Source organism: Lissotriton helveticus, chromosome 2_1, assembly GCF_964261635.1.
Source record: "Lissotriton helveticus chromosome 2_1, aLisHel1.1, whole genome shotgun sequence".
NCBI lineage: Eukaryota > Metazoa > Chordata > Amphibia > Caudata > Salamandridae > Lissotriton > Lissotriton helveticus.
In genome coordinates this window covers 1055204685-1055228202 of record NC_136059.1, presented here as the reverse complement: position 1 = coordinate 1055228202, position 23518 = coordinate 1055204685, and the positions used below count along the sequence as shown (strand labels likewise).

Below are 23518 nucleotides of genomic sequence, written 5' to 3'. Positions count from 1 at the left end.
TAACAAAGAAAAGAGTCTGCGTCTTATTTGCCCCCTTTGCGACTTATTAGCGGTGAGTTCTGCTTCAGCCCCTTGTTTTATTTCCACCATCCAGCCTAATAATTGTGTACGGTTAGTAGCCTTTGAGTACAGTACTATTTGTCTTAAGAAACCAGCCTGGGCAGATAAATAAAATTGCACTCTACCTCAGAGTTCTTCTAACCATGATTGCCAGTTTACAGGTGTTTGGAATGCATACAGTCGGTTTATTAGTGAGGTCAGTCAACACTCCTGTAACTTCCCTCCAGTAGTATGTAATCTCGGGACAGTCCTTATACAATATGTTTGAAGCTAGCCTCTTCGACATCACATTTAAGTCATGCATCATAAATTGACAGTGGCGTGACAATCCACAAGAACTTCACCTCTAGGTATGCTAGGGCACATTTCACTTCTGTGTTTTTCTTTAATTTCTCAGCGATGCAGCCCACATCCTCATTCAATTGAATTAGTCAGACTTGCTCTCTTAACTAACAAATGGCTGCAAGGTGGCTCTTTGCCTCCAAGCTGAATAAGAGGCCTCTTCCTAAAGTGCTATTGCATTGTTACTCAGTGCTTTTCTCAGTTTTCGTGTTAATGTTTACGCATATCTAAAGATCAGCTCTGTTCCATTCCTTCATAGTTCTTTGTAGGAGAATCTTATCTCTCCATCAGTGCTGGGTCCATACTCTCCTTCCCACCATATGAAAACAGCTTGGGGGGGGGGGAAGAGGATGGTCACCTCTGGTAAGACTGAAGTCCTCAGGTGTTTCCAGCTAACTAAGAGGTTCCCTCGCGGCTGCTGCTGGTGTCACTGTTTCCCCTTCCACCATTTCTGCCACTGACCCTCTGCTCATGTACCACCATCTTCTGTTTGATAATAAAGTGCTTGTCCAGACAAAAACCTTTACAACAGGAGTCTCCAAACTTTTCACTAACAAGAGCTACTTCTGTAAAATGAAAATCAACCTGAGCTACTAATATTAGTGCTGTCCACATCAGACAAGATTACATTTGTGGCCACTGTATGCAAGATTACTAGCTGTGATCACCTCAGTGCAGGATTGGCAGCAGTAATGTAAACAAGCATTTGCATTCCAATAGGCCTCACTTTACTGATGGTATGAGGTATAGGCGTTGCAAATAATAATGCACCACCAATAGCTCATACTTGGGAGACCTAGTGCATTGCAAATGCTTGCTTAGTGAGCCAGGAACCAACATGGTATGTCTCAGTGCAGTACCACAAGCTGCTTCTAGAGGTCCCTATTGAGTAAGCCACCCACACTGCATATCTAGGTGCATTACCGCAAGCTGCTCTTAGAGGTCCCCAGTGAGCAAGGCACCAGCACTGCATGTCTTGGTGCAGTGCCGCAAACTGCTCCTAGAGGTCCCTAGTGAGCAAGGCACCAGCACTACATTTGTACAAAGTTGGGGTTATTGGCTTTATAAATGGCAGTGTTTTTTACCTTGCCCGTTGTAGGGTTTAGTATCATATGTTGCCAACAGGGGACTTCTTTTGGTCACATATGGCACTGCACCCTGTAGAAGATATGGTAAATCCACCCGACCCATAATGCTTTGCTTGCAAGACAGTACTACAAATACATTCAATAGCTATGTCCATATATAAAATTAGTAGCTTTGAAATGTGACAAAAGAATGATTACATTAATTTCGGATTAAGTTGTACTCTGTGTGGAGCTGATGAAGGGAAATTTATAGATGCGCTCATATAAATGTGAGATGTTCTAGTGAGTGAAGTAACCACTGCCAGCCTAGCTTAAGACCAAGGGCGTGTCCTGCATGAAGACTTTTAAGAAAATAGTGCCTTGAGGATGTAATTAAAACCTAGAAAGTAACAACACATGTAACAGGGGGTGTCCTCATGGGCGGTTACAAGAAGATATATAATACACAATGGGGGGCTGGAGGAGATTTAATGGACCAGCGAGGGCACTGTCCCCGATTCAGACAATAGAAAACACAAGAAGCCCTCCGGTGCGAGCAATGGACTACCGGTTGTCCCAATGAGAGAAAGTGAAGAGAACTGTGCTGTGAGAAGGGGTGAAGGTGGGGGTGTCCCTCTTAAGGACAGTTTCCCTCACACACCAAAGGTGTCATGCTTCATCATGGGGATACCTCCTTGCGTCAAAAACCTAGTCGTTATGTGGGCTACAACCCCCTCACTGCGAAGGAGGAGCTCAGGGATGTTTTAGTGAGGAAAAAGGGTAATACTAATACCCAATGTGAGCGAAGGTGTGAGTGAGGAAGTGCAGTGCTAGCTAAACTTTGAAAATAACTAAAACTAGCTACAAGGTAAGCCTACCAAAGTTTATTGATGCTTCCTGGTGCCAGGATTAAAACAAAAAATCGCGAAGTGTAGCTGCCGTAATTAGAGACAGCTGCACTCAAAAGTGATCAACATGTTTCAGCCGTATTGACCTATACTAGTGTTGTGGCCTTCTTCAGAATCTCTTTTATAAAAGCTACTGCGAGTGTGTAAAAGAAAAAGAAAAATAATAAGGCTGCAATAACAGAGCAACGCAGTGTCATACAAAACCAGTGATCCAGCTGTTCCTCAGATTCAATGGTGTACCTGCAGCTGTCAGGTATCTTACATCATCTGTCCCTGGCACATTGCCATAGGTACAAACTCCCAACCAACCGTTCAACTCAGCGTTGGCAGTGTCTGTCCGGGAGGCAGGAAAAACCAGGGTTACAAGTAGAGACAAGGCAGTACTAAAAAGGGACTACTAAGCCTATTGGCTAATAAAAAGCCACCATTTACACAGGACAGGGACAGGAGCCAATTAAAAAGATGGGCGGAAAGTGGGTGGAGCTTTATGCCCATATCCTGAATACAGCATGTCTCGAAGAGACAGCGCAAGCACTGGTTGGGCGAGACCTAAAAAGACAGTTACTTTTGAATGCCTCTATAATGATAAAACATAACCACGGCTGCAGTGCTACCGACACCAACATAATACTATTGGTAACAAGGATCCCAATGCTGCATGATTTATCAGTCAAATATCCGCTTTAAATATATTTTGATAATTATAGGTTCTGAAAATGCTCACATATTTGTCTCAAATGCACACTTTTCAACTGTGGTATACATTTATTAATTCAACCAAGCAGCAACTTCTAATCTAATAGACTGGGCTGCACACAAACAGGAGAGCTACACACAGATAGCTGGGGAGCTACTAATATTTAATTAACTAATCTTAATTTTAATCACAAATACATCATTTTCTCAGCAGTGATTTCTATGTGTAGGTATGTGTTTCTCTCACAGGGTTTCTTTTAAATTACCTACTCTCTACTTGATCACAGTCCACACCTTATTCCTATTTTTTTTCCTGCGTTCACTGTGGACCAGTATGACCCTCTGTAACCTTGCTGCATACTTGATGATTCTTCACTTTCAATGTGTGTGTCAGTATCACCAACTTGTGTCCTCTGTTAGCTAGGGGACCTAGAGAGCAAAACAGGGACTAGGTTTAGAATTTCAAAGTGTGAATCGGTGAAACACTTGATTCTTCAAATCACCCCCTATCAAATACAGATTCAATGATGAAATCGCACTCCTGGAGATGGCTAAAGGTGCCCACAAAGTGTGACTCCCTCAGAGTTTTGCAATGGAACTTCCTCCATAAAATCTGGTTATCTCCGCCCCAAATAATCTACATTTAAAATGATAGCTTGTCCTAGTTGAGATGTGACCTGCAAAGTGTAAAAATGTCACTTTATTCTGTATTGAACAGTACAGACTTGAGCACACATGTACGCCTTACCTCCTTACTCATGGCCAAAGAACAGAAATAACTGTAACTTGTAGGACAAAAGGCCTGTTTTTTTAACTTGAAAGTTTTTTCTGACGAAAAGTCAAAAATTAGGTGTGCTTGGCCAGGGTGGTAGAGAGGGTGCGGAGTGCCACTGGGCTTTGCATGGGGCTCACTCCTCATTGCATGTTGAGACTAGTATGGAAGCCCAAAAAACAGAGGAAGATAGCCCACAAACTCTTGAAATGGATCATAGTGTTAGCACGGCACAGGATGGTGGTAGCGTGGATAGAGACACAAGGTTGAAGCGTGGATGAAAGATGCACGTGAATGGACGTTAGCAGTGAGGTTCACATGAAAGCGAGTCGTAAAGATGACAAGCTAGATGAGGATCTAAAGCAATGGACGGAACTTTGCCATGAATTCCTGAATGTTGGGATACCAGCGAGTGCCCAGAATAAATCGGGGGTTTGCAGACATACAAGCTCGGAGGAAGAGTCAGATTAGGTGCTTGGACCAGTTATGGACAATGGCTACGAGGCTGCTTTTATTATATGTAGCGAGGGGTTCTGTACTGTGATTGCAATGCAAATGATTATAACACTACTATGTTCTGACAATGGCTGTACACCTGTTGTGTGTTCTTTTAAAACCGATAATCTGAAAGAGACACGTTAGTGATATATTCCTTGCCTTAGAATATCCCCAGGCGTCAGACTGGATCCGGAAAGTTTTGCTTAGGAGTACCCCTGCGCATCAGTAAGTGGCGTCCCACGGCTCAGCGGCCGCCGCTGGAGCCGTAAGTGCAGAGATGACGTAGTGGAGACTACTTAGGCACCACCCATGCGCGCTGATGACAGTTCTTTCTTTTTCCGCGCCAACAAGCGCATATCTGGATTTAGCATGTACCTTGTCACTTTTTGACTATTATTGGGACTTTTGTCCTCCCCCCTTTTCTCCTGGTGCACGTAGGGATGCCTGGCTTTAAGTCCTGTGGGGCCTGCCGCCATAATATGTCGGTGGTGGACCCCCACGATGTTCGCCTATAGGGCCTGGAGATTGATCACGACTCCCGGGACTGTCGAGCCATGGCCCCGAAGGCCTTGAGGGAGCGGCGCCGGAAATTGCTGGAGGTCCGGCATTCATCTTACCGCCGCTGGGGGTCTAGGGGCCATTCCCGGGACCGCTTGTGGGACCAGAGCCGTCGCTCCTCGGGCTCCAAGTCTTCGCCTTCGGATTCTGGTAAGCGACGTCATGAAAAGAAGTCGAAGAAGCGTGTTCGCTCTCCGACGTCCCCCCTTCGCTCCTCAGAGGTGGACGAGGGGGACAGGGGCTCCGCCCCTGCGGCTCCTCTGGAGTTTGGGTGTGCCACTGTCTACCCGCCCTACCCGGGTCCGTCGGTAACTCCCAAACAGGTGCAAGAGTTTCTTGCTGCCATGGCCCACCTTTTTAGGCCTCGGGCTCACGCTGGTGCGCCTTCCGACCCTGCGGTCCCGTGTCCAGATCCTGTCGGCCCGGCGGCTCCCCCAGTGGATCCAGCCTCGGCGCCACAGGATCTCATGCCTGTTGACTCTGGCCCCGGCACCACGAGGTGCAGCGTTGCCCACTCCGCCCCAGCGCCACCCTCGGCGACGCACTGGGTGCCGTTCATTCCGCCCTTGACCCGGTTCCAGGACCACTTTGTTCCGACCTGGGATCTGCATTGGGAGGCGGCGCCGTTTCCGACTCGGTTTGTCCCTTCTCCGGCTCCGGCCCTGCCACCGCAACCGGCCCCTCCGGAGGCAGAGGAGGACTGGGGCAGATCCGAGGACCCCCTTGCCCGGCAGTGTGACTCCGAGCAGGATTGGGTGCATGACCTAGAAGACGCCGGCGACCTGGATGTCTCTTCTGACCCGGGGTTTGCCTCTTCCCCGCCTACGATGGAGGAGGGTGCTTCCTACGAGATGGCGCTCCGTCAGGCTGCTGAGGTCCTCAACCTCGACCTCCACACAGTGGCCCTCAAAACCAACCTCCTCACCGAAATGCTCCAGACGGCGACGTCTTCGTCGGAGCTGTTGCTTTCCCTCAATGACGCCCTTACCGACGTCCTCTTGGGCACTTGGTCGCACCCGGCCACAGGGGCCCTGGTGGATAAAAACATCGCCAGACGGCACCGGCAGTCTCCTGGCGACCCTGCCTGTCTGACCACCCATCCCACGCCTGAGAGTCTGGTCATCCAGACCTCGATGTTGCAGAGTGCTTTTCCCACGGCTCCGCCGGATAAGGTCTCTAAGAAACTGGAACAGTTTGGTAAGCGGTGTTCTCTTGGGCCAGCTTGGGGATGCAGTCGGTTAACACCGCCTGCTTATTGGGCCGCTATTCCCACGCAGTATGGGATTCTGTTGCTCAGGTCTTGCCTCAGTGTCCTGAGGAGGTCCATGCTGTCCTTTCTCAGGCGATTGCTGAGGGTAAGGATGTGGCTAAGTTCGCCATTCGGTGTGATTTGGACCACGCCAACTCGTTGGGCAGGGCGATTTCTACAACAGTGGCTTTGCAACACCATGCTTGGTTGCGTTCGACTGGGTTCTTGCCTGTTGTCCAGGGCTCGCTCATGGACATGCCCTTTGATGGTACCCGCCTGTTTGGCGATAAGGCAGACAGTGCACTGGAGTGCTTTAAGGACTAACGGGCCACGGCCAAGTCCTTGGGTCTTTCTGCTAAGAACCCGACCACTCCTGGTTTTCGTTCCTTTTGTGGCCAGGGCAGGGGCTCCTAGGCACGTTCCTTTAACAAGCCTGTGCAGAAGCAGCCCCAACGCGGCCATGGTTGCGGCTTCCGCTGGGGCGTGGAATCAGCGTGCGGGTCAGTCCACCTCCACCCCCGGTGCTCCTACCTCCAAACCTTCCTAGTCCGTCCTTCGTGGAGCACCCAACGCCGGTGGGTGGCAGGCTTTGCCATCACCTCCCCCACTGGCAAGATATCACATCGGACAAGTGGGTGCTGCAGATAATCCGCAAGGGTTACTTCCTTCCCTTTCAGTCCCTCTTCAAACCATGCTGTCTCGGTGCCACCACATGTCGGGGGATCATTTAGTTCTTCTCCAACAGGAAGTCACGGCCCTCTTGGCCAAGGGGACCATTGAGTACGTTCCCAGGCGGGAAGTAGGGAGTGGTTGTTATTCCCACTACTTTCTTGTCCCCAAGAAGGACAAGGGGGGCCTGTGCCCCATCTTGGACCTCCAGAAAGTCTATTGCTTCCTCCGGAAGGAGAAATTCAAAATACTGACTCTGGCTCAGGTCTTGGCTGCCCTCAACCCTGGAGACTGGATGGTAGCTTTGGACTTGCAGGGCGCATATTTTCATATCCTCAGTCGCCAGTGCATGATGGTTCACGAATGGCGTTTGAACTCGGACGTGGTGCAAGTTCTCTTTCTGCAGTAGGGAGAGCCCTGGTTAGATCTATTCGCCACCGAAGAGAACGGGCAATGTCATCAGCTCTGCGCGTTGGAATTTCCAAGGCGCCACTCGCTCAGAGACGCTTTCTGTCTCGAGTGGAACTGCGGTCTGTTGTACGCCTTTCCGCCTATACCACTTCTGCCCAGAGTGCTGAAGAAGATCAGGCGCAACTGGGCCCAGTTATTCTTGTGGCTCCGGACTGGGCTCAAAGAGTATGGTATTCCGAGCTACTCAATATGAGCATTGATCCACCGATCCGTCTGCCTCTTCGGGAGGATCCTCTGTCGCAGCAGCAAGGGGACGGTCCTCCACCCGAACCTGTCCAGCCTCCACCTCCATGCGTGGAGATTGAGCGGCAACAGTTGATGGCTTTTGACCTTCCTCCCGAGGTCTGTAATGTCATTTTGGCAGCCAGGTGGCCGTCCACGAAAACGGTATACACCTGAAGGTGGAATAAGTTTGTGGCATAGTGCACAGATAAGTCTGTGGGTCCCCTTTCTGCCCCTCTTTCCGAAGTCCTTCTGTTCCTTCTGTGCTTGGCCCAGCAGGGCTCTGCTTTGGGCACTATCAAAGGTTATCTTTCTGCCATCTCCGCCTTTCTAAGGCTTCCTGATCAGCCTTCTCTTTTTAAGTCCCCGGTTGTTAACCGTTTCCTCAAAGGCATTACACACATGTTTCTTCACGTGCCTTTCATTATGCCTCAGTGGGACTGAAATCTTGTCTTGACTTATTTAATGTGCGCTCCATTTGAGCCTCTTCACAATTGTCCCTTACGTCTTCTCACCTTAAAGACGGCCTTCCTGGTAGCTACCACCTCTGCCAGAAGAGTGAGTGAGCTCCAGGCTCTTTCTTCCAAACCTCCTTTCCTTTCAGTTCATCCGGACAAGGTGATTCTAAGGACCCGTCCTTTCTTGCCAAAGGTTGTCACTCCCTTCCACATCGGGCAGACCATCACATTGCCCACCTTCTTTCCGCCTCCGAATCCTTCTAGGGAAGAGGAGAGACTCCACCGTCTAGACCCTAAACATGCGCTCACATGCTATCTGCAGCGTACACAACAGTTCCGGGTGGATGATCAGCTCTTTGTCGGCTACCTGTGCGCCAAAAAAGGTCGGGCTGTGCACAAACGGACCATTTCCCGGTGGGTCATTCCGTCCATCAAAGCATGTTACTCCTTGGCCAAGAAGGAGCCTCCTGTGGGGCTGCGTGCCCATTCGACCACGGCAACTGCAGCCACAACTGCAGGACATTTGTCAGGCAGCTACGTGGGCCTCGCTGCACGCGTTTACAAAGCACTACTGCCTTGACAGTCAAGTCCGGAGATACGGCTTCTTTGGCCATTCTGTTCTCTGTGACTTCCTGGTGTAATTTTGTTCACAGACTCACCACCGGGGTTGGTATTGCTGGGGTATCTATTCTAAGGTGAGGAATCGATCACTAACGTGTCTCTTTCAGATGCACAAGTTACTACTTGTGTAACGATATATCTGTAAGAGACATTAGTTAGTAATAGATTTCTTACTGCCCCACCCATCCTCCCCGTTCTGCAAAATGATTACTAGGGTTAAGGTCATCCCCTTTTAGGGCCCTAGTTTTATGCACCAATGGTCAGTATCTTGCATGGCTCTGCGTTCCTGGCGCGGAAAGTCGTGTGCAGAACTGACGTCAGCGCGCATGGGTGCCGCCTAAGTAGTGTCCGTGACGTCATCTCGGCGCTTAAGATGCCAGTGATGGCCACTGAGCCGTAGAACGCTACCTACTGACGCTCAGGGGTACTGCTAAGCAAAACTTTCCGTATCCAGTCTGATGCCTGGGGATATTCTAAGGTATGAAATCTATCACTAACTAATGTCTCTTACAGGTATTTCGTTACACAAGTAGTAACTTGTGCAATAAGTTAATAGGAATAGAACATTTGGTGTGCTTAATTTTTCAATATGCTGGCATGAAAACTCGCCAGTGAAGAGAATCTATCATTTTCTATTCTTCGCTGTGGCTTTATACATGATCTGTGCACATTTTCTCTAAAGTAATAGACCATTTACGAGGTATTAAATAAAACAATCCCTGCGGCAATCTCAAGGAAAGGGTTTAGTCTAATGTACTATACAGAGCAGAATGCTTTGGAAGGTGCATTTGTCATGTTGTTCATGGTCTGTTTGTTTTCCTTTATCTTATGCAGCCTCGGACAGCTTGCTACAATGGCTGGCATAAATCAGTCAGACTTTGGTATGTTGGGCCAACCTCAGATGTCATCTACCCTGGAGAAGCCTCCTGCTGAAAGAAGCGACATCAAACAAGAGCATTCAAGGATTCACAATGTGAGCACTGAGCACTAACGTCAGAACTGGCATTGTATTTCATAGTCGATAAATACTTTCTGGTGTGTTACATTAGTACATTTCATTTAATTGATGCCAATTATTCTTGCTACCAATATTCCCAAAATAACAGCAAGAGGATCTGCACATTAGTGCATGTACAAGTGGTCTGTTGAAAACATGTTTGCTATAAGCAACAGAATTCATGACTAGCATTTTAAATTTTGTCTATATTGCAAACTGAATGTAATATAACTTCCCATTCTGCATATGATCTATGTAGATTTGCGCTCTTATTATTTAATTTTTGCTGAGGTGGAACTCCTTAGTAAACAAAAGCTATAGCTGTGACTGCCGTTTTTTAGGTCGAGTCTGAGCCAGCGCACAAGCGCTGCTCTGGGGATGATCTGTGGTAGTTCAGTACGGGAGAGAAGCCCCGCCCACTTTCCCGCCTATATTTTTCATTGGCTTGTGTCTTTGTCCTTCGTAAATGTTGTCTTCTGATTCCTAGTCCCTCCATAGTATGGCTGTTTCGCCAGTTGATTCCTCCCTTAGCTACTGACCCCTTTACTTGGTTGTTACACTGGACCTGTTCTATTTTCTTTATTGAGTTTCTCCTATCTCAATCACGACCACGTGCTTTGCTTACATTCAGTGGGCCATGCCCGCTTTCACTTTCGAAGCAGCCCAATGACTGCCATTTGTTTGCAATGCCATAGGTCTCGCATTTAAATACGAGACCTATAGCATTGCAAATATTTTTTTCACTGTTGACCAACACTGCGCTGCTAGTGATTGATTTTATCACACGTTTAAGGGTGGGCAGGACTCCATGCTGGGAGTGAGACCCCATCCGCACTCATCGGGATCTGCCCTAGTTTTTATTCCCTTGTGGGTCAGGTAGGGTGAGCAGAGGCCACGAGTTGGATTTATTTATGTTTCCAGAAGAGGTTTCTGAGGCCTGCCCGCCCACATCCTGCAGGCTGCACAGCTGTGTGCCCTTTTTCCCCCCCTTCAAGAGCGCCCACTTTTAAACCCTGCTTCTGACTTCCCTGGGCCCTGGTGGGAGGCGGGCAGCCCCGACGACATGTTCACTCCCGGCACCGACCTGCAGCTGTTCATGGCAGCTTGATCCTCTGCAGCTGCCCTGCACAGAGGCCGTTGGAGGGTTCATGCATCTGCTGCAGGGCACAGGTTCGAATCAAGAGAGTGCGCCCAACCAGGGGGTAGATTCAGTGAGTGTCCTTTCTATATGAACTCTTTTAACCTTGGCCGTTTCGAGGACATATGTGGATGGATCCTGGGTGTCTGACCCACCATTTTCTGTTGTCCCTACAAGTTTCACAGTTTTTTGTATTTTTTTTCTCTAATCAAGCGTCTCAGAATCCGAGGCGCCTCATGAATGCTGGCTCTGCTGCCCCGCAGAAGACATTCGGGGTGTCTCCTGGCACACGGGTAACCCCAGTCGACCCCTGTCCCCCTCCCATCTTCTCCCTTGGGTTCAGGAGAGCCTTCTTAGTGGCAGCGTTTTTAAGGGGGGCAGGTGGGAGCACCAGAGAAGACATGTGCATCTCTGACTAAACAGCAGCGCCCCCCTCTGTTACTGGGGACCCCTGCCCACTTATCTGTGCATTTTTAGAAACGCATCCAGAGCTGCTTCACATGAGGTGGTGACCCCGGAATGGGCTGAAAGTTAGTGTCTATCGGCGGAAACAGTGTCATTGGACAGAAGCTGGCTGGGCTGTCAGTGTTAAAATTGACCCTAAACCTACGGGTCAAGCTGTCAGTCACAGGCACATCTCTCCTGTAGGTGTTGTGCAGTAACATGTCATCGGGATGCAAAGGGGCGGGGCATCCAGGGTAAAGGGGAGAGTGTTGTCCGGACTGCCACTCACCCTGTATCACATTCTTAAGGGCTACACTCATACAGGGGGGCTCCAGTCTACATTCATGAAGGGGGCACCCGCCTACATTTATGCAGGGGGGCACCAAACTACATTCATACAGCTAGACTCCAAACTACATTCATGCAAGGCACACCAATCTAAATTCAAGCAGGAGGGACACATTCATACGGGGGGACCAACCAGCATTTATTTACAGGGACACTAAACTACATTGATGCACGGGGCAGCAAACTACACTGATTTTAGAGGACACATTCATAGAGGGGGACACCAAACTAAATTCATATAGAGGGTCGCAATGCAATAGGTCTTGCATTTGCGAGAATTTGAGCTAGTGGCATTGTAAATGACAACCTTTTATCTATGTTTTGGTTTGAAAACAGATAAATAAAAGGCATTGTCATTTACAATGCCAACTGCTTAGAATTTCGCGAATGTGAGACCTATTGCACTGCAAATGCTTGTTATATTGCATGATCTGGTTGAGACCACAGCTGTGGTCTAAAGTAAGCAGAGGGCTTTTCTAGTTTTTGTAACAATTCGCTAACCTTTTGCACCATTGGCGCTACTACTCTGTTTTAGAAGTCATTCGCATAATCTGGACTCCATGAAAATGTGTTCTGTGTTTTTTGTGGTAAAAAAAATAGCTTTTTGTTAAAATGTTACACTTTTCTAGTGGCTTACAGTGTGTGTATGCACGCTTCTTGCGTAATGCATTCATGGCTATAAAACAGAGCTCTATACCACAAGGTTAAATTGAAAGGGACTATACAAGCAATTGGGGTGGGCGTGCGATTCTTGTGCTCCTATGCACCCGAAGACCATCGGGGAGCAGATGTCAAAGCTTCTTGCGTCTAAGACCAGCAAAGAGAAGCTTAGTGAACTCCTTCATCCACAGGCAAGTAATCTGTAAGAGAGCGATCTTCTGAAAGATCTTTTCACAAAAAACACAAAAAGTGCCATTGGTAAAAAAAGGCCCAGCGATTGCTTAGAACACTAAGGAACAAATGGGAAAGACATACTCGATGAAGAAGATGGGGCAAAGGCAAGTATATGACCATACTAGGTTGCTTCAGACTTGACCAAATGAAGATATTACACATGATATACTATGTCAGGGTGCATCTAAAGAAATCTGGGATGACTGTTGACAGTAGATGGCTTTGTGGCTACAATCAGGTGGGTACCCTTACACATATAAAAAAGGAATGCACCCAAAAATACATTTTGGGAATAGTATTACAGGCAAGAGAGTGTGGAAAGAAATGTATGGACTAGATTTAGAAGGAATGATAGGGGAGCCTAGTGGGATATAGACCTTGTGAATGTGAAGAAAAATACTGCAGAGTGCAATCTGAGAACCCAGGGAATTTAAATACTAGGTTGTAGTAGCTTATGGACATGAAAGTACTGTGCTATAATATAAAAATATACAGTAATGTAACACGTGTACAAATAATGTGATAGCTCCGTAAACCAGATATTATGTATATATTATTGTAACCAGTACCACAAATAAAAGATAAAAAAATAAAAAGCACCCTGTGAAGGAACAGTCGTCATCTATGCTAAATCTGTTCAGGACTACTACACCCTTTGAGCTGTCCCCTTCAAGCGGGAGCACATTACTGCAGGCAAGGCAATTCTTATGGTTCTGACCTGATGCCTTCGAATGCTGTGCCTTTATGGAATTTAGTCCTGCTGCAGAAAAAGAAGTCAAAACCTACTAAGACTTGTTTGGTCGGAGCCTCCTTCAGTTCTGCTGCCCACTAATCCCCTAGGACTCGGAGGTTTACACGGGTTAAGGAGAGGCAAAGAAGACAGACCTCTAGGTCTTTTAGTTAATTTGCAAGGGCTTCACCCTACCTTTCCTGAGTCTTCCACTGAAAGTACCTCTCTGCACCAGATTGTGCCTTCCAGCTTACTCCTCTATTCTGGAGACAGAAGTCCTTTCCCTGTTGAACAACGAGGCCATAGAGGTGTTGCCTCTGGAAGAATGGAACACAGGATTGTACTCCCATTATGTCTTCGTCCGCAAGAAGAATGGAGATCCGGGTCCCATCCTAGATCTCAACCCTCTCAACTTGTTCATTTAGCAGTACAGGTTCAAATGATATTTCTGAGCCCAGGCCTGCAGGCCCTGAAAGTGGATGTTTGGTTGGTGTCTACATTTCCAGTGCGCCAATTTTATCTTCAAATGTTCCAGGCTCACAGACATTACTTTGGATTTATAGTGTGATCTCAACACTGTCTGTTCCCTGGTCTGTTTCTGCTAGTGAAAGCAGAGAACCTGGCGCTGGTCAAGTATCACCTTCTGCATCGTGGCTCTCCTCCATGTCTTGTGTTTCTAATAGAGACTTCTAACCACAGATTCCTCATCATTTGAATATTCCCCGGCTTCATACTGGAATTAGAAACTTATGAGTAGTACGATTGCATGCTGGTAGGTGGCCCCATGGACTTTGCCACAATTTCCACCACCTTTAGAATGACTGATGGAGGACCATCTGGAACTGCAAACCGTTTTGGCCAAAGGGGCTATTGAGAGGACGCCTGCATCGGAAGTGGCCTATGGTTGCTATTCCGATTACTTCCTGGTTACAAAGTAGGACGGAGACCATCACCATATTTTAGACCAGCACCCTTTCAATGCCTTCCTCCAGAAGGACAAAGTCAAGATGCTTACCCTGGCCCAGGTATTGTCTGCTCTTGACCCTGGAGAGTGGATGGTGACATTGGGCATTTAGGACACCTATTACCATATACCTGCCCTAGAGGCCCATCGTTGGTACTAGCGGTTCATGGTGGTACAGGAACATTTCCAGTTCACTGTGCCTCCCTTTAGTCTCATCAGTGCCCATCAGGTGTTCACCAAAGTGATGGCAGTGGTAGCAGCATACGTTCATAGGTAAAGGTTTCAGGCTTCCCTTACCTCATCAACTGACTGTTGAAGGAGTATTTGCCTCAATCAGTCGTCAACCACCTCCAGACTACTGCGAAAATTATGTCATTTTTTGGGGTTCACTATCAACGTGCCAAAGTCAAACCTGACTCCTTCTCAGGTGCCCCCCATAATTGAAGCCATTCTTGGCACTATGATCCCAATCTTTCAGCCTCTGTCCTGGATTTCAAATGATGTCAACTCTGCGGCTGCTGGGACTGGCCTCCTGCATCCTGCTGGTCAAGCATGCTAGGTGGCATATGCAGGCTTTAAAGTGGGATGTGGAGTCTCAGTGGGACCAAAATCAAAGGGTACTTCTTCTACGACATCCAGATTTTGGAGGAGAGTTCAAAATATCTGCAGTGCTGGTTCATGGTCCCTGATTAGGTTGGGGGCAGACTCCTTTCCCTAACCGACACAGAGCTGACCGTGGTGACTGATGTGTCACTTCTGGGTTGGGGAGGCCACCTGGTAGAGGTGGAGATCAGAGGTCTCTGGTCGAATTACATTCCATACCAGCCTTCAGGAGCTCAGGGCCATCTGCTTGGTGTTGAAAGCGTTTTTCCTTCTATCAGGGGAAGGCTAGTACAGATGCTTACTTTCTACATTGTGCCTTGTGGTATTACAACAACCAGGGTGTAGTGGGGTCCTATATGCCTTCCCGCCGATACCTCTTATGCCTGAATTCTGAAGATCAGGACTGACTAGCCCCAAGTCATCTTAGTGGCCCCAGATTAGGCCCAGAAAGTATGCTATTCAGAGCTCCTGGGCTTGAGCATCTGTCCTCCGGTCAGGCTGTCCCTCCGTGAGGACCTGTTATTGCAGCAATGGGGCAGGGTTCTGCACCCGAGCCTTTACAATCTCCACCTGCGTGCTTTGAGATTGAACGGCGCCAGCTGAACACCTTCAACCTTTCTCCAGAGATGTTTGATGTCATCTTGGCAATCAGGCGTCCTCAACTAAAATTGTTTACCCCTGTCGTCTGTACAGTTTTGAGGTTTGGTACAGTACACACCAGATTGACACCCCCCACCCGTGTTTAAATCACCATTTATGGACTGTTTCTTGAAAGGCCTGCTACACTTGATTCCTTCCTCTCCCTTTGTCTTGCCACAGTGGGCCCATAACTTGGTCATCACGTAATTGCTGTGTATTCTGTTAGAGCTGCTTCACAGCTGCCCTTTACAGCTCCTAACTCTTAATACCGTGTTCTACATTACCATAACATCAGGGCGGGGAGTGACTGAGCTTCAGGCCCTCTGCATCAGTACGCCATACTCAACCTTCTTCCCAGACAAACTGGTTATGCAGACACGAGCATCCTTGCCGAACGTTGTGGTGCCATTCCACACAAGTCAAACCCATACCATGTCGGTGTTCTATGCTTCTCCACTCTCCAATGAGTGACTTCATTTCTTGATCCTCAAAAGAGCACTAAGCTTTTACAGTGATTGTACCAGAGAACATGGGGTGGATGATCAGCTCTTTGTGTGGTTCTGTTGGGACGGAAAAGTCCCTTGCATCGTGACAGATGTGCGTTCGTGCCCTGAGTGCCCCATCTGTAACGATGTCTGGATCCCTAGTGCTGATTTTTGATGTCATAGGTGAACATGGATCATGCGTGTGAGACATAACATAGGCCTGTCTCATGGATTGTGGCCTTGTTAGACAAGCAGGGGTTCCCAAAGCGCTACCCTCATAGTGGTGAAAGGCTACTATCTTTCCCAAGAGTTAAGAGGCATGAGTGCAGTGGTGGCAGCATACCGTAAAGTGATCAAAGGAAGTGAACAGGCTTTTTGACCTGTGTCACTGGAGTGTGGTCTACTGGCTCACCCAAGTAATGTTCCACTGCTATGTGCTTAACTTACCTTTGGCTTAAATCAATTTAGTGTGAAGCACTGTGCAGCATGCGTGTTGTTGCATGTGTGTGTATGGGTGCCTATGAATGGTAAAATACATGGAAGACTTTGGGTTCCATTTTTGGACACTCACGGCTGACTGGAGGAGCATGAGGCGGTAGAGGAATCTGCCTAGACAGATTTGTGGATTGATGCATTCTTAGGAGCTGGGTAGAATATACTGGAGGAATGAGAGTCAGGCTCTTCAGTACACTTCAAAGGGTGCTCTTTAATTCCGGGTTTGGTCACCGTAAAGGGGCTTGGGCACATCTCAGGAATGAGATGGGGCTGATAGGAGAATCATCAAGAATAGGGCTGGGTACCTGGGGTAACCTTTTGATGCACGTTTCACTATGGTTGACATCCAGGTGTGAACCTTTGGTCACTCTCATGGCCTGTGATGTGGTGCTCTCAAATTTGTAGTTGCTCCCGCTTTCAGACTGATTTCTGGAGGAAGGGCAGAGGAGTAGGCACTTCAACAGGAAGCAGACCCCCTACACAAACTTCAAATACTCAGACCCTAAAGCTCAATTGGTGTCTTGAAATGGACTATATAAAAAAGTGCCCCAAGAGAGCGCTGCAAGACTTCTGCCTGTGACCAGGACTATGTGCTCAGGTCTGCCAGTCTCACCCAGAGAAATGTAAGACCACCTGCTCCTGGAACATGAAACACCTGCTCCTGGAACATGAAAGACCAGTGTGACCTGTGAGGAAGAGGAGAGCGCTTGGAGGGAGCGAGGTCTAATGTGATCCTGGTAATTGGATCCCTGTAGCGAGGTGTGAGGAGACTGCTGCTTCACTGATCTGGCCGTCGCCCATGTGCAGACTAAAGTCAGAAATCCTGTATCACAGAGGGGGCCGCCAAGAAGGTTTCATGACTGCCATCCCGATTGAGCCATCGCCAGTGGGTGGAGTAAGATCAGTGATCCTATGGTCTATGCCTGGTCTGGTGCCTGGTTCCGTTGTCATCGATAGAAGAGGACGCTGTGGTGACCTGTGCGTGTCAAAGCCCCAACTGAGGATTGGAACCTGAGCGATCACCCCCTCGCCCCCAACCCACCTGTGAAAAGGATCAGAGGAATTTTCTGTCAAACCAGAGGAAATGCCATGATTGCCCAGTTGCTGACCTTGCAGAGCTGCGAGTGATGCTCCCCATCAGCAGTCGCTGCAGCCCTCTGCAACATCAGGGAGAGTGAAATGCTCCTGAAGATTCCATTCGTGCAACCGCTGCATGAGCCAGTAAGACTGATCACAGGACTGGAATTCCCCATGGAAATTTGTTCTACTGCATAGCTCTGAGCGCTGGAACACTCTTGACTTTTTGAAGAGTCGGAGTGGGACTCCTGAGAATTGGACTGTTAATGGCACTTAACCTGAATGTCACCTATAGTAAATGAGGAATAACCCCTACCGTTAGTGAGAGGAAAGTGGGACTCAAGAACCTGTCTATTGAAAGCTAGAGCCCTGATCTCAGGTGACTGTGCATATTGTTTGTGTGTGCTGTATTTTACTTTATGTTTATAATACTTTTTTTCCCTCATAAAAGCAAGTATTTGACTGGACATTCACTTATTGCTGCCATTGAACGTGGATTTAGTTGTGAGCTCGTGTTAACCCCCTACATCTACAACTACCTCCCCTCAAAAGAAGCCTTCAACAGCTCGGCCTACACTAGTACTGGAAGTCAAGTGATAAAAGAGGTACTTTGCCCAGTTGCTCAGGACCCATAGTAAGTCGGGCCCCAGTACATAAGGAGTAAAAGGCGTCCACTCCCACGTTTGGGCCCAGTAGCCCATGCTTGCCATGTGGGTATCTGAAAGTAGTTCTGACAAATTAGCTGGAGCAAAAACAGGAAAGGCCGTTCAGAAAAAGACCATCTCCCGCTGGTTCATACTCTGCATCAAAATCTTCTACACATTGGCTAAAAAGCAGTATTCAGAAGGACTGCAAACATATTCCACCAGGGACAAAGCTGCTACCATTGCATTGCCAGGTGGAGTTCCAGTCCTGAACATCTGTAGGGCAGCTACTTGGGTATCACTCTATACGTTCACAAAGCACGACTATTTCGATCAGAAGAACAAATTATTTACCTTCGGTTACGCTCTTTCTGGTAGAGACTCAATCTAACTGTAGATTCCTAACCGACCTTCCCTGTTCTGTGACTTGCACTCTGTTCATTAGGAAGATCTGAAATCTAGAGATCTGCACACTAGTCCAAGCCAGTTTCCTTTTGAGGTTCTGTGTCTGAGGGTGCAGCTAGCCTCACAAGGAACTGACGCGAGTGCACTGGAGAGGCGCCTTTGTAGGCTCTGCACGTTATTCCTAGAGCGAAATGGTGTCAGTGCGGCACCACCTACCGGCGAACAGAGTTACTGCTCAAAAGTTTCCCAATCCAGTCTGACACCTGGGTAATATTGAAAAGGTGAAGAATCTGCATTACTTAGCCTATAAAAAAGAACGTTACCTATGGTAAGTAACTTGTTCTTTACCATCAGTGGCCAAATCTTTCATAGGGGTGGGACTTGACTTGGCCTGCAGGAAAGTTTTTCCTCCTCCTCAGAGGAACCTAGATATTCATCTATCCTACCGTAAACTTTCTGGCAAATCCTTGTACCTGATGTAATGTTCTTCAACCGATTCAATGATTGTAAATGGTTACCTATTTGATTTTTGAAAGCGTAGATTCAGAATCAGAATCAATTTATTGCCGAGTTATTCTGGACTCCATTTACAAGATGCTCAGTCTCCCTTAAATATGTAACCACACAACCTATAATATAAAAATATAAACAAAAAATAATTAGAAAACGGCCTTTGAAATGACTTTGATTGAATCTAAAATCACAAAATTGTAGCCAGAGTGTCATTGTAATACACTCCATCTTCAGAATTTTTGTAATTTGTTTCTATAGTGTATTAAATATTATTTTCTTTTGTTGTAGGGTGGCGCAAAAGGTACTGGAGACTATTTTTCCGGCTTATTTGCACTTGAAGAATTGGCTAACAATACCCTTCCAGAAGGTGTAGTAGTGCCTCCGACCCCAGCTTCTGAGCAGCAGCGGCACCGGCATGCTCCTAGCATAAACACAGACACTGTTTTTGATACCGCAAAAAAACATCTAGATGCTCACAGCTACGCTAGCTCATCTTCCTCAAAGAAAAATGGCAAGGGCATCGAGCTAACTAAGAAAGATGACTTTGTGGAGCAACAGATTATCAGCCATCATTCCTCAACCGACTCCAATGCTAACCAAAAGAGTCATGGCAGTAGAAAATCTGCTTCCTCCAGTAGTGGCAAAAGTAAAAGGGCGTCCAAACAAAAACATTCCTCTCACAGTGCCAAAGGATCCAGTGGGGAATCGGCCATACAAGAAGCAAGTCGAAGTAGACCAAAAGGTGCACCCGACTCTAAAAGTACTGGCACAGCTTCCGACTCGGAAATACAAGAACACATCCAGTCCCTAGCAAGCCTGCACAGCAGCTGTGGAGATAGACTCTAGATTTTGCACATTACTGATACCAATAAATGCACCTGAAGGTGAAAGCAGAAAATAGGGTTCACGCAAGATTTAATTAGGTAAAGTAACATGTTTTGCAGAGCCAGCTGAATGTTCATCGAGAAACACTACATTTAGTTTTTTTTGCTGTTGGTTTAGTCAACGCCCTGAACTTGTAATGTTAAGCTTTTTAATGGGAGTGCAGTTCCTCAGTCTCGGATCATAAGATTAAAATGTGCTGAATAAGTGGCATTGTAACTTCATAAGTTACTATTAAACATGTTGGCTCCAAAGTTGGTAAGGCAAAAAATAGTGACACCAAATAAAATGGATTATTCGTGAACTGTTTATATAAGGTGGAATACGTTTTCTGAAACTGTGATTACATTAGGCCATTAGTCCTATGCAAAGGGTCTATACGAATGGTGTACGTATGGACATTGCCCTAGAATTGTGCCAAATAGACTGATATTTTTTTATTGAAGCACAGAATGGGCAACTTGCGCAGAAGCGATTATTGTTGAGCCCAATGTAGCCAAGGTTCCAACCAAGGTTGCCAGTATCCGATAACTGGAACATTTGAAAAAAAAATCTTTTAATTGCTCATTTTATTGTTTTTTAACTGGTAGATGTTAACTTTGCAACTTGCTTTGTTCTACTAAATACCATATTTTGGTCCTGCCCATGCTTTCCTCTCCAATCTCGAACACTTGTCTTGCAGTTCTTGACTATCTAAACTTAGTTATCATTGAACAAGTGCAAAGTGTATCTTGTAAAAGTGTTGTCTTTATTTATCGTTACCTAATATACACATATGTCCTAAAAATACCAGGCCAGTCACAAAGGAGTAGTAGCCAAGTCTATAACATTCAACAGCTTTCTCCAGGTTTACAAAAAAAAACCTATTTTCCACCTTTTACTTCTGTGTTTATTCCATCAAAAGAAATTTACGAGAGTTCACCCAGGAACTTGTTTTATGCTTCAGTTGTGTTTGTCGAGCGTCGCAGCATCACTGTGGCCAGGGTCTAGTTGAATGTGCCAAAAGACCAGTTTGTGTACTGGTTGCTTACCTCACTATAGAAATTTACACTTTTATAGCTCAAATTGTTCAGTGTCATCCTGCAGCACAATACACTGTACAAAGGGCAGCGATAACCTTAACTAATATTTCGGCTAAATTTCCTTTGCACCAATCTCATACTTTCCAGTCATATGGTACTTCCTAATGAAACAAACTAGTTACCCTATTGACCTTGACAAGGAAAAAAAAATCTATTGGTAATTAAAAATAATCCCACATATTAAAATCACTTATTAAAGCAGGTTACATTCTTTTTGCCCCAAGAAGGAAAACAATTGAATACAAAGAATAAACTTAAATAATAAACATAGTGATAAAGTAGGGCATAAAGGTGCCATGCATTTTTCTTTTACTGTAGAGGCCTGTATTCCAACCAAAGCCCAGGAAATGTTATGACTCTGCAACTACCTTTCACGTATGTAGGTGCTGAAGTATAATATATTTTCAAGTTCATAATATAAACTTCTAATTTTGTTTGAACAATGAGGTGGAAATTTGAGTTTTGAGTAAGCAAAGAGTTGCATTCAATATGTCCTTGTTAAAAGAAATTACTCTCAGGTTGTTGATTTTCTAGTACTGTATCCTGATTTGCCCTATGAGGTAAGAGTGTGTTACAAAAATTGTGTTTATAGAGCAGTAACTTAGAGCGACCAGTTTAAACTTAAAAAGCGAGCAATTTCATTTTTGACACCGCCATATTGTGTTCCCTCATTGCCTTTATATCTGTTTTATAAGCTGCAAAATATTGCTTACATAGTTAAGTTGCAAGTTAAGACTGTTTGATAGTGCTTTCTTTGAAAAATGACTGGTTGAGTGAGACTTCTGTCAGCCGCTTGGATTACTGATCCCACGTGGGAGTCCTGCCCAAGTCCAGGAGTCCAGTAGGAGTATGAGGAAGGCCAGGAACAGATCTTTCCACCTCCCTCTGTGTATGAGGGATGTACACGATACACACCGGCCACATCTGTGGCTCAATCTAGACCCCCAAGTTCTGTGATGGGCAAAATGGGTGCGCATAAGGCAATTTTCACACATTCATTGAAATGTGTGCATGTTCCAATTGCCTTTATGAATGTATTCATGTACATAATGTGCTTTTCTGTATGTTCAAAGGTGGGGAAGGTAAACTTTGAAAATTAGGCCCTTTGGGTTTTAAATAAGTGTGTAGATCTCATTCAATTTGTGGCCTGATAAGGCACGTTTTTGGTCAATGCATATTGATTTGTTGATGGGTAGCTGCCAATAGCAGTCATTTTCCAGCCCTCTGGATGGGAGAAAGGGGTCCCTTACTGCACTTGTTGCAAAGGATAGCTCTCTCCCCTCTTGAAAGTGCAAGCGGCATTCTGCAGCAGTTTGAAACACGGAGCGGCTTTGAAGCAGCCACTGTATTTCACTTGAATGTGCTGCCCGAGTGTTTGCAGCTGCCCTGGGGCCAGCGCATTCCATACTGGCCCTGTTTGTGCCGGCGCATATTTTGAAAGGTGTTCTGTGGCGCAAACAGGGAAAGTGTTCTGTAAATATACTACGGCCGCCCTTCGTGTCCTGCCATCCTTCTCCAACACCTTTTGCATATTCCTTCCAGTTTTCAGTCTGAAGCTGCAGTCTGACCTGTCAATGTGGGAGTAAAGCTCAATGTGCATTTCTGAGAGCCACTACCAGTGTAACCTGAAACCTTCTATCTGCTATGTCTGTGTCTACGGATGGCAGTGCACCCTTTGCTAATCTGACATCTAAAACCTTTCAGGATTTGTCTTTGTTCCAGTCAGTACAGGGTAGCCCCCGCGCATTTAAAGATTTATTATCGTCTGGTCTACTCCCAGACCCATAGCTTACTGCCTTTGAAATATGGACCGTAACAAAGTAGCAGAAGAAATGTTCGAGAATCTAGCCAAGGGTATGTCCACCCAATCAGCTTCCACTAGTACTAACCCACCACGGAAGGAGGGACTAAAAGAGAAGTTTCTTAAACTCGAGAGACTCAAGAAACAAGAAAACTCAGTGGTAGGATGGAACCACACTTAAACAGTACTTACGACTTAAACGTATTCCCAGAGGGCTAAGAGGTCAGATCTTCCCTACATATGATGACCTCGATACAGATCTAATGAATACATGGGAGGAAGCACTCATCAACAATTCCATGACTTTAATGGATTTGTTGATAGAAAGTGCGGAACGCAAGGTCACTAAACTTCAGGTGGAAATTTCTGTCCTGGAACAAGAAATTAAGGACCTAAATTTACCTGAAGCTACAGTGAAAAACTATACCATTCTGGATGACATCCTACTCATACATCAGTCAGACATAAAGAATAGAAAAGCGAGACAACTTAGGAGAGATGAGTTAGATTACACACAAGGTAGGATCTTTACATATGAGAAAAAATATGACTCTATGATCCCTAGCACTTCCAAGGTTGACAAGAATAACAAGGCTAGTGCAGAACCTGTTTCCATCTCCTCCAGCAACACCTCACTGAACTCAGTCAGTATCAATGGTAGTGATACTGATAATATGGAAGGGGCTGAGCAAAGCAGCTCTGCTTTTTTTCGCGAGGTTTTGCGTATCAGGAAAGGCAACAGGCTAATACCACAAAGAAATCAATCAGATCCAAAACCTGGAGGGG

The 23518-nt window shown here is 46.4% G+C and overlaps 1 protein-coding gene across 2 annotated transcripts in view; it reads left to right on the top strand.

Moving 5' to 3' along the window:
• Positions 1-20153, top strand: part of CEP78 (centrosomal protein 78) — a 536668-nt gene extending 516515 nt beyond the window's left edge. Inside the window, exons 15-16 of one of the 2 annotated variants that reach the window (XM_078675855.1) lie at positions 9426-9564; positions 19256-20153. In XM_078675855.1, the coding sequence (XP_078531981.1) occupies positions 9426-9564; positions 19256-19813 (697 nt within the window). In that variant the 3' untranslated portion in view covers positions 19814-20153. The remainder of the gene's footprint in view (positions 1-9425; positions 9565-19255) is intronic. The other variant, XM_078675856.1, reaches the window with a different exon arrangement.
• Positions 20154-23518: the final 3365 nt, after the last annotated feature.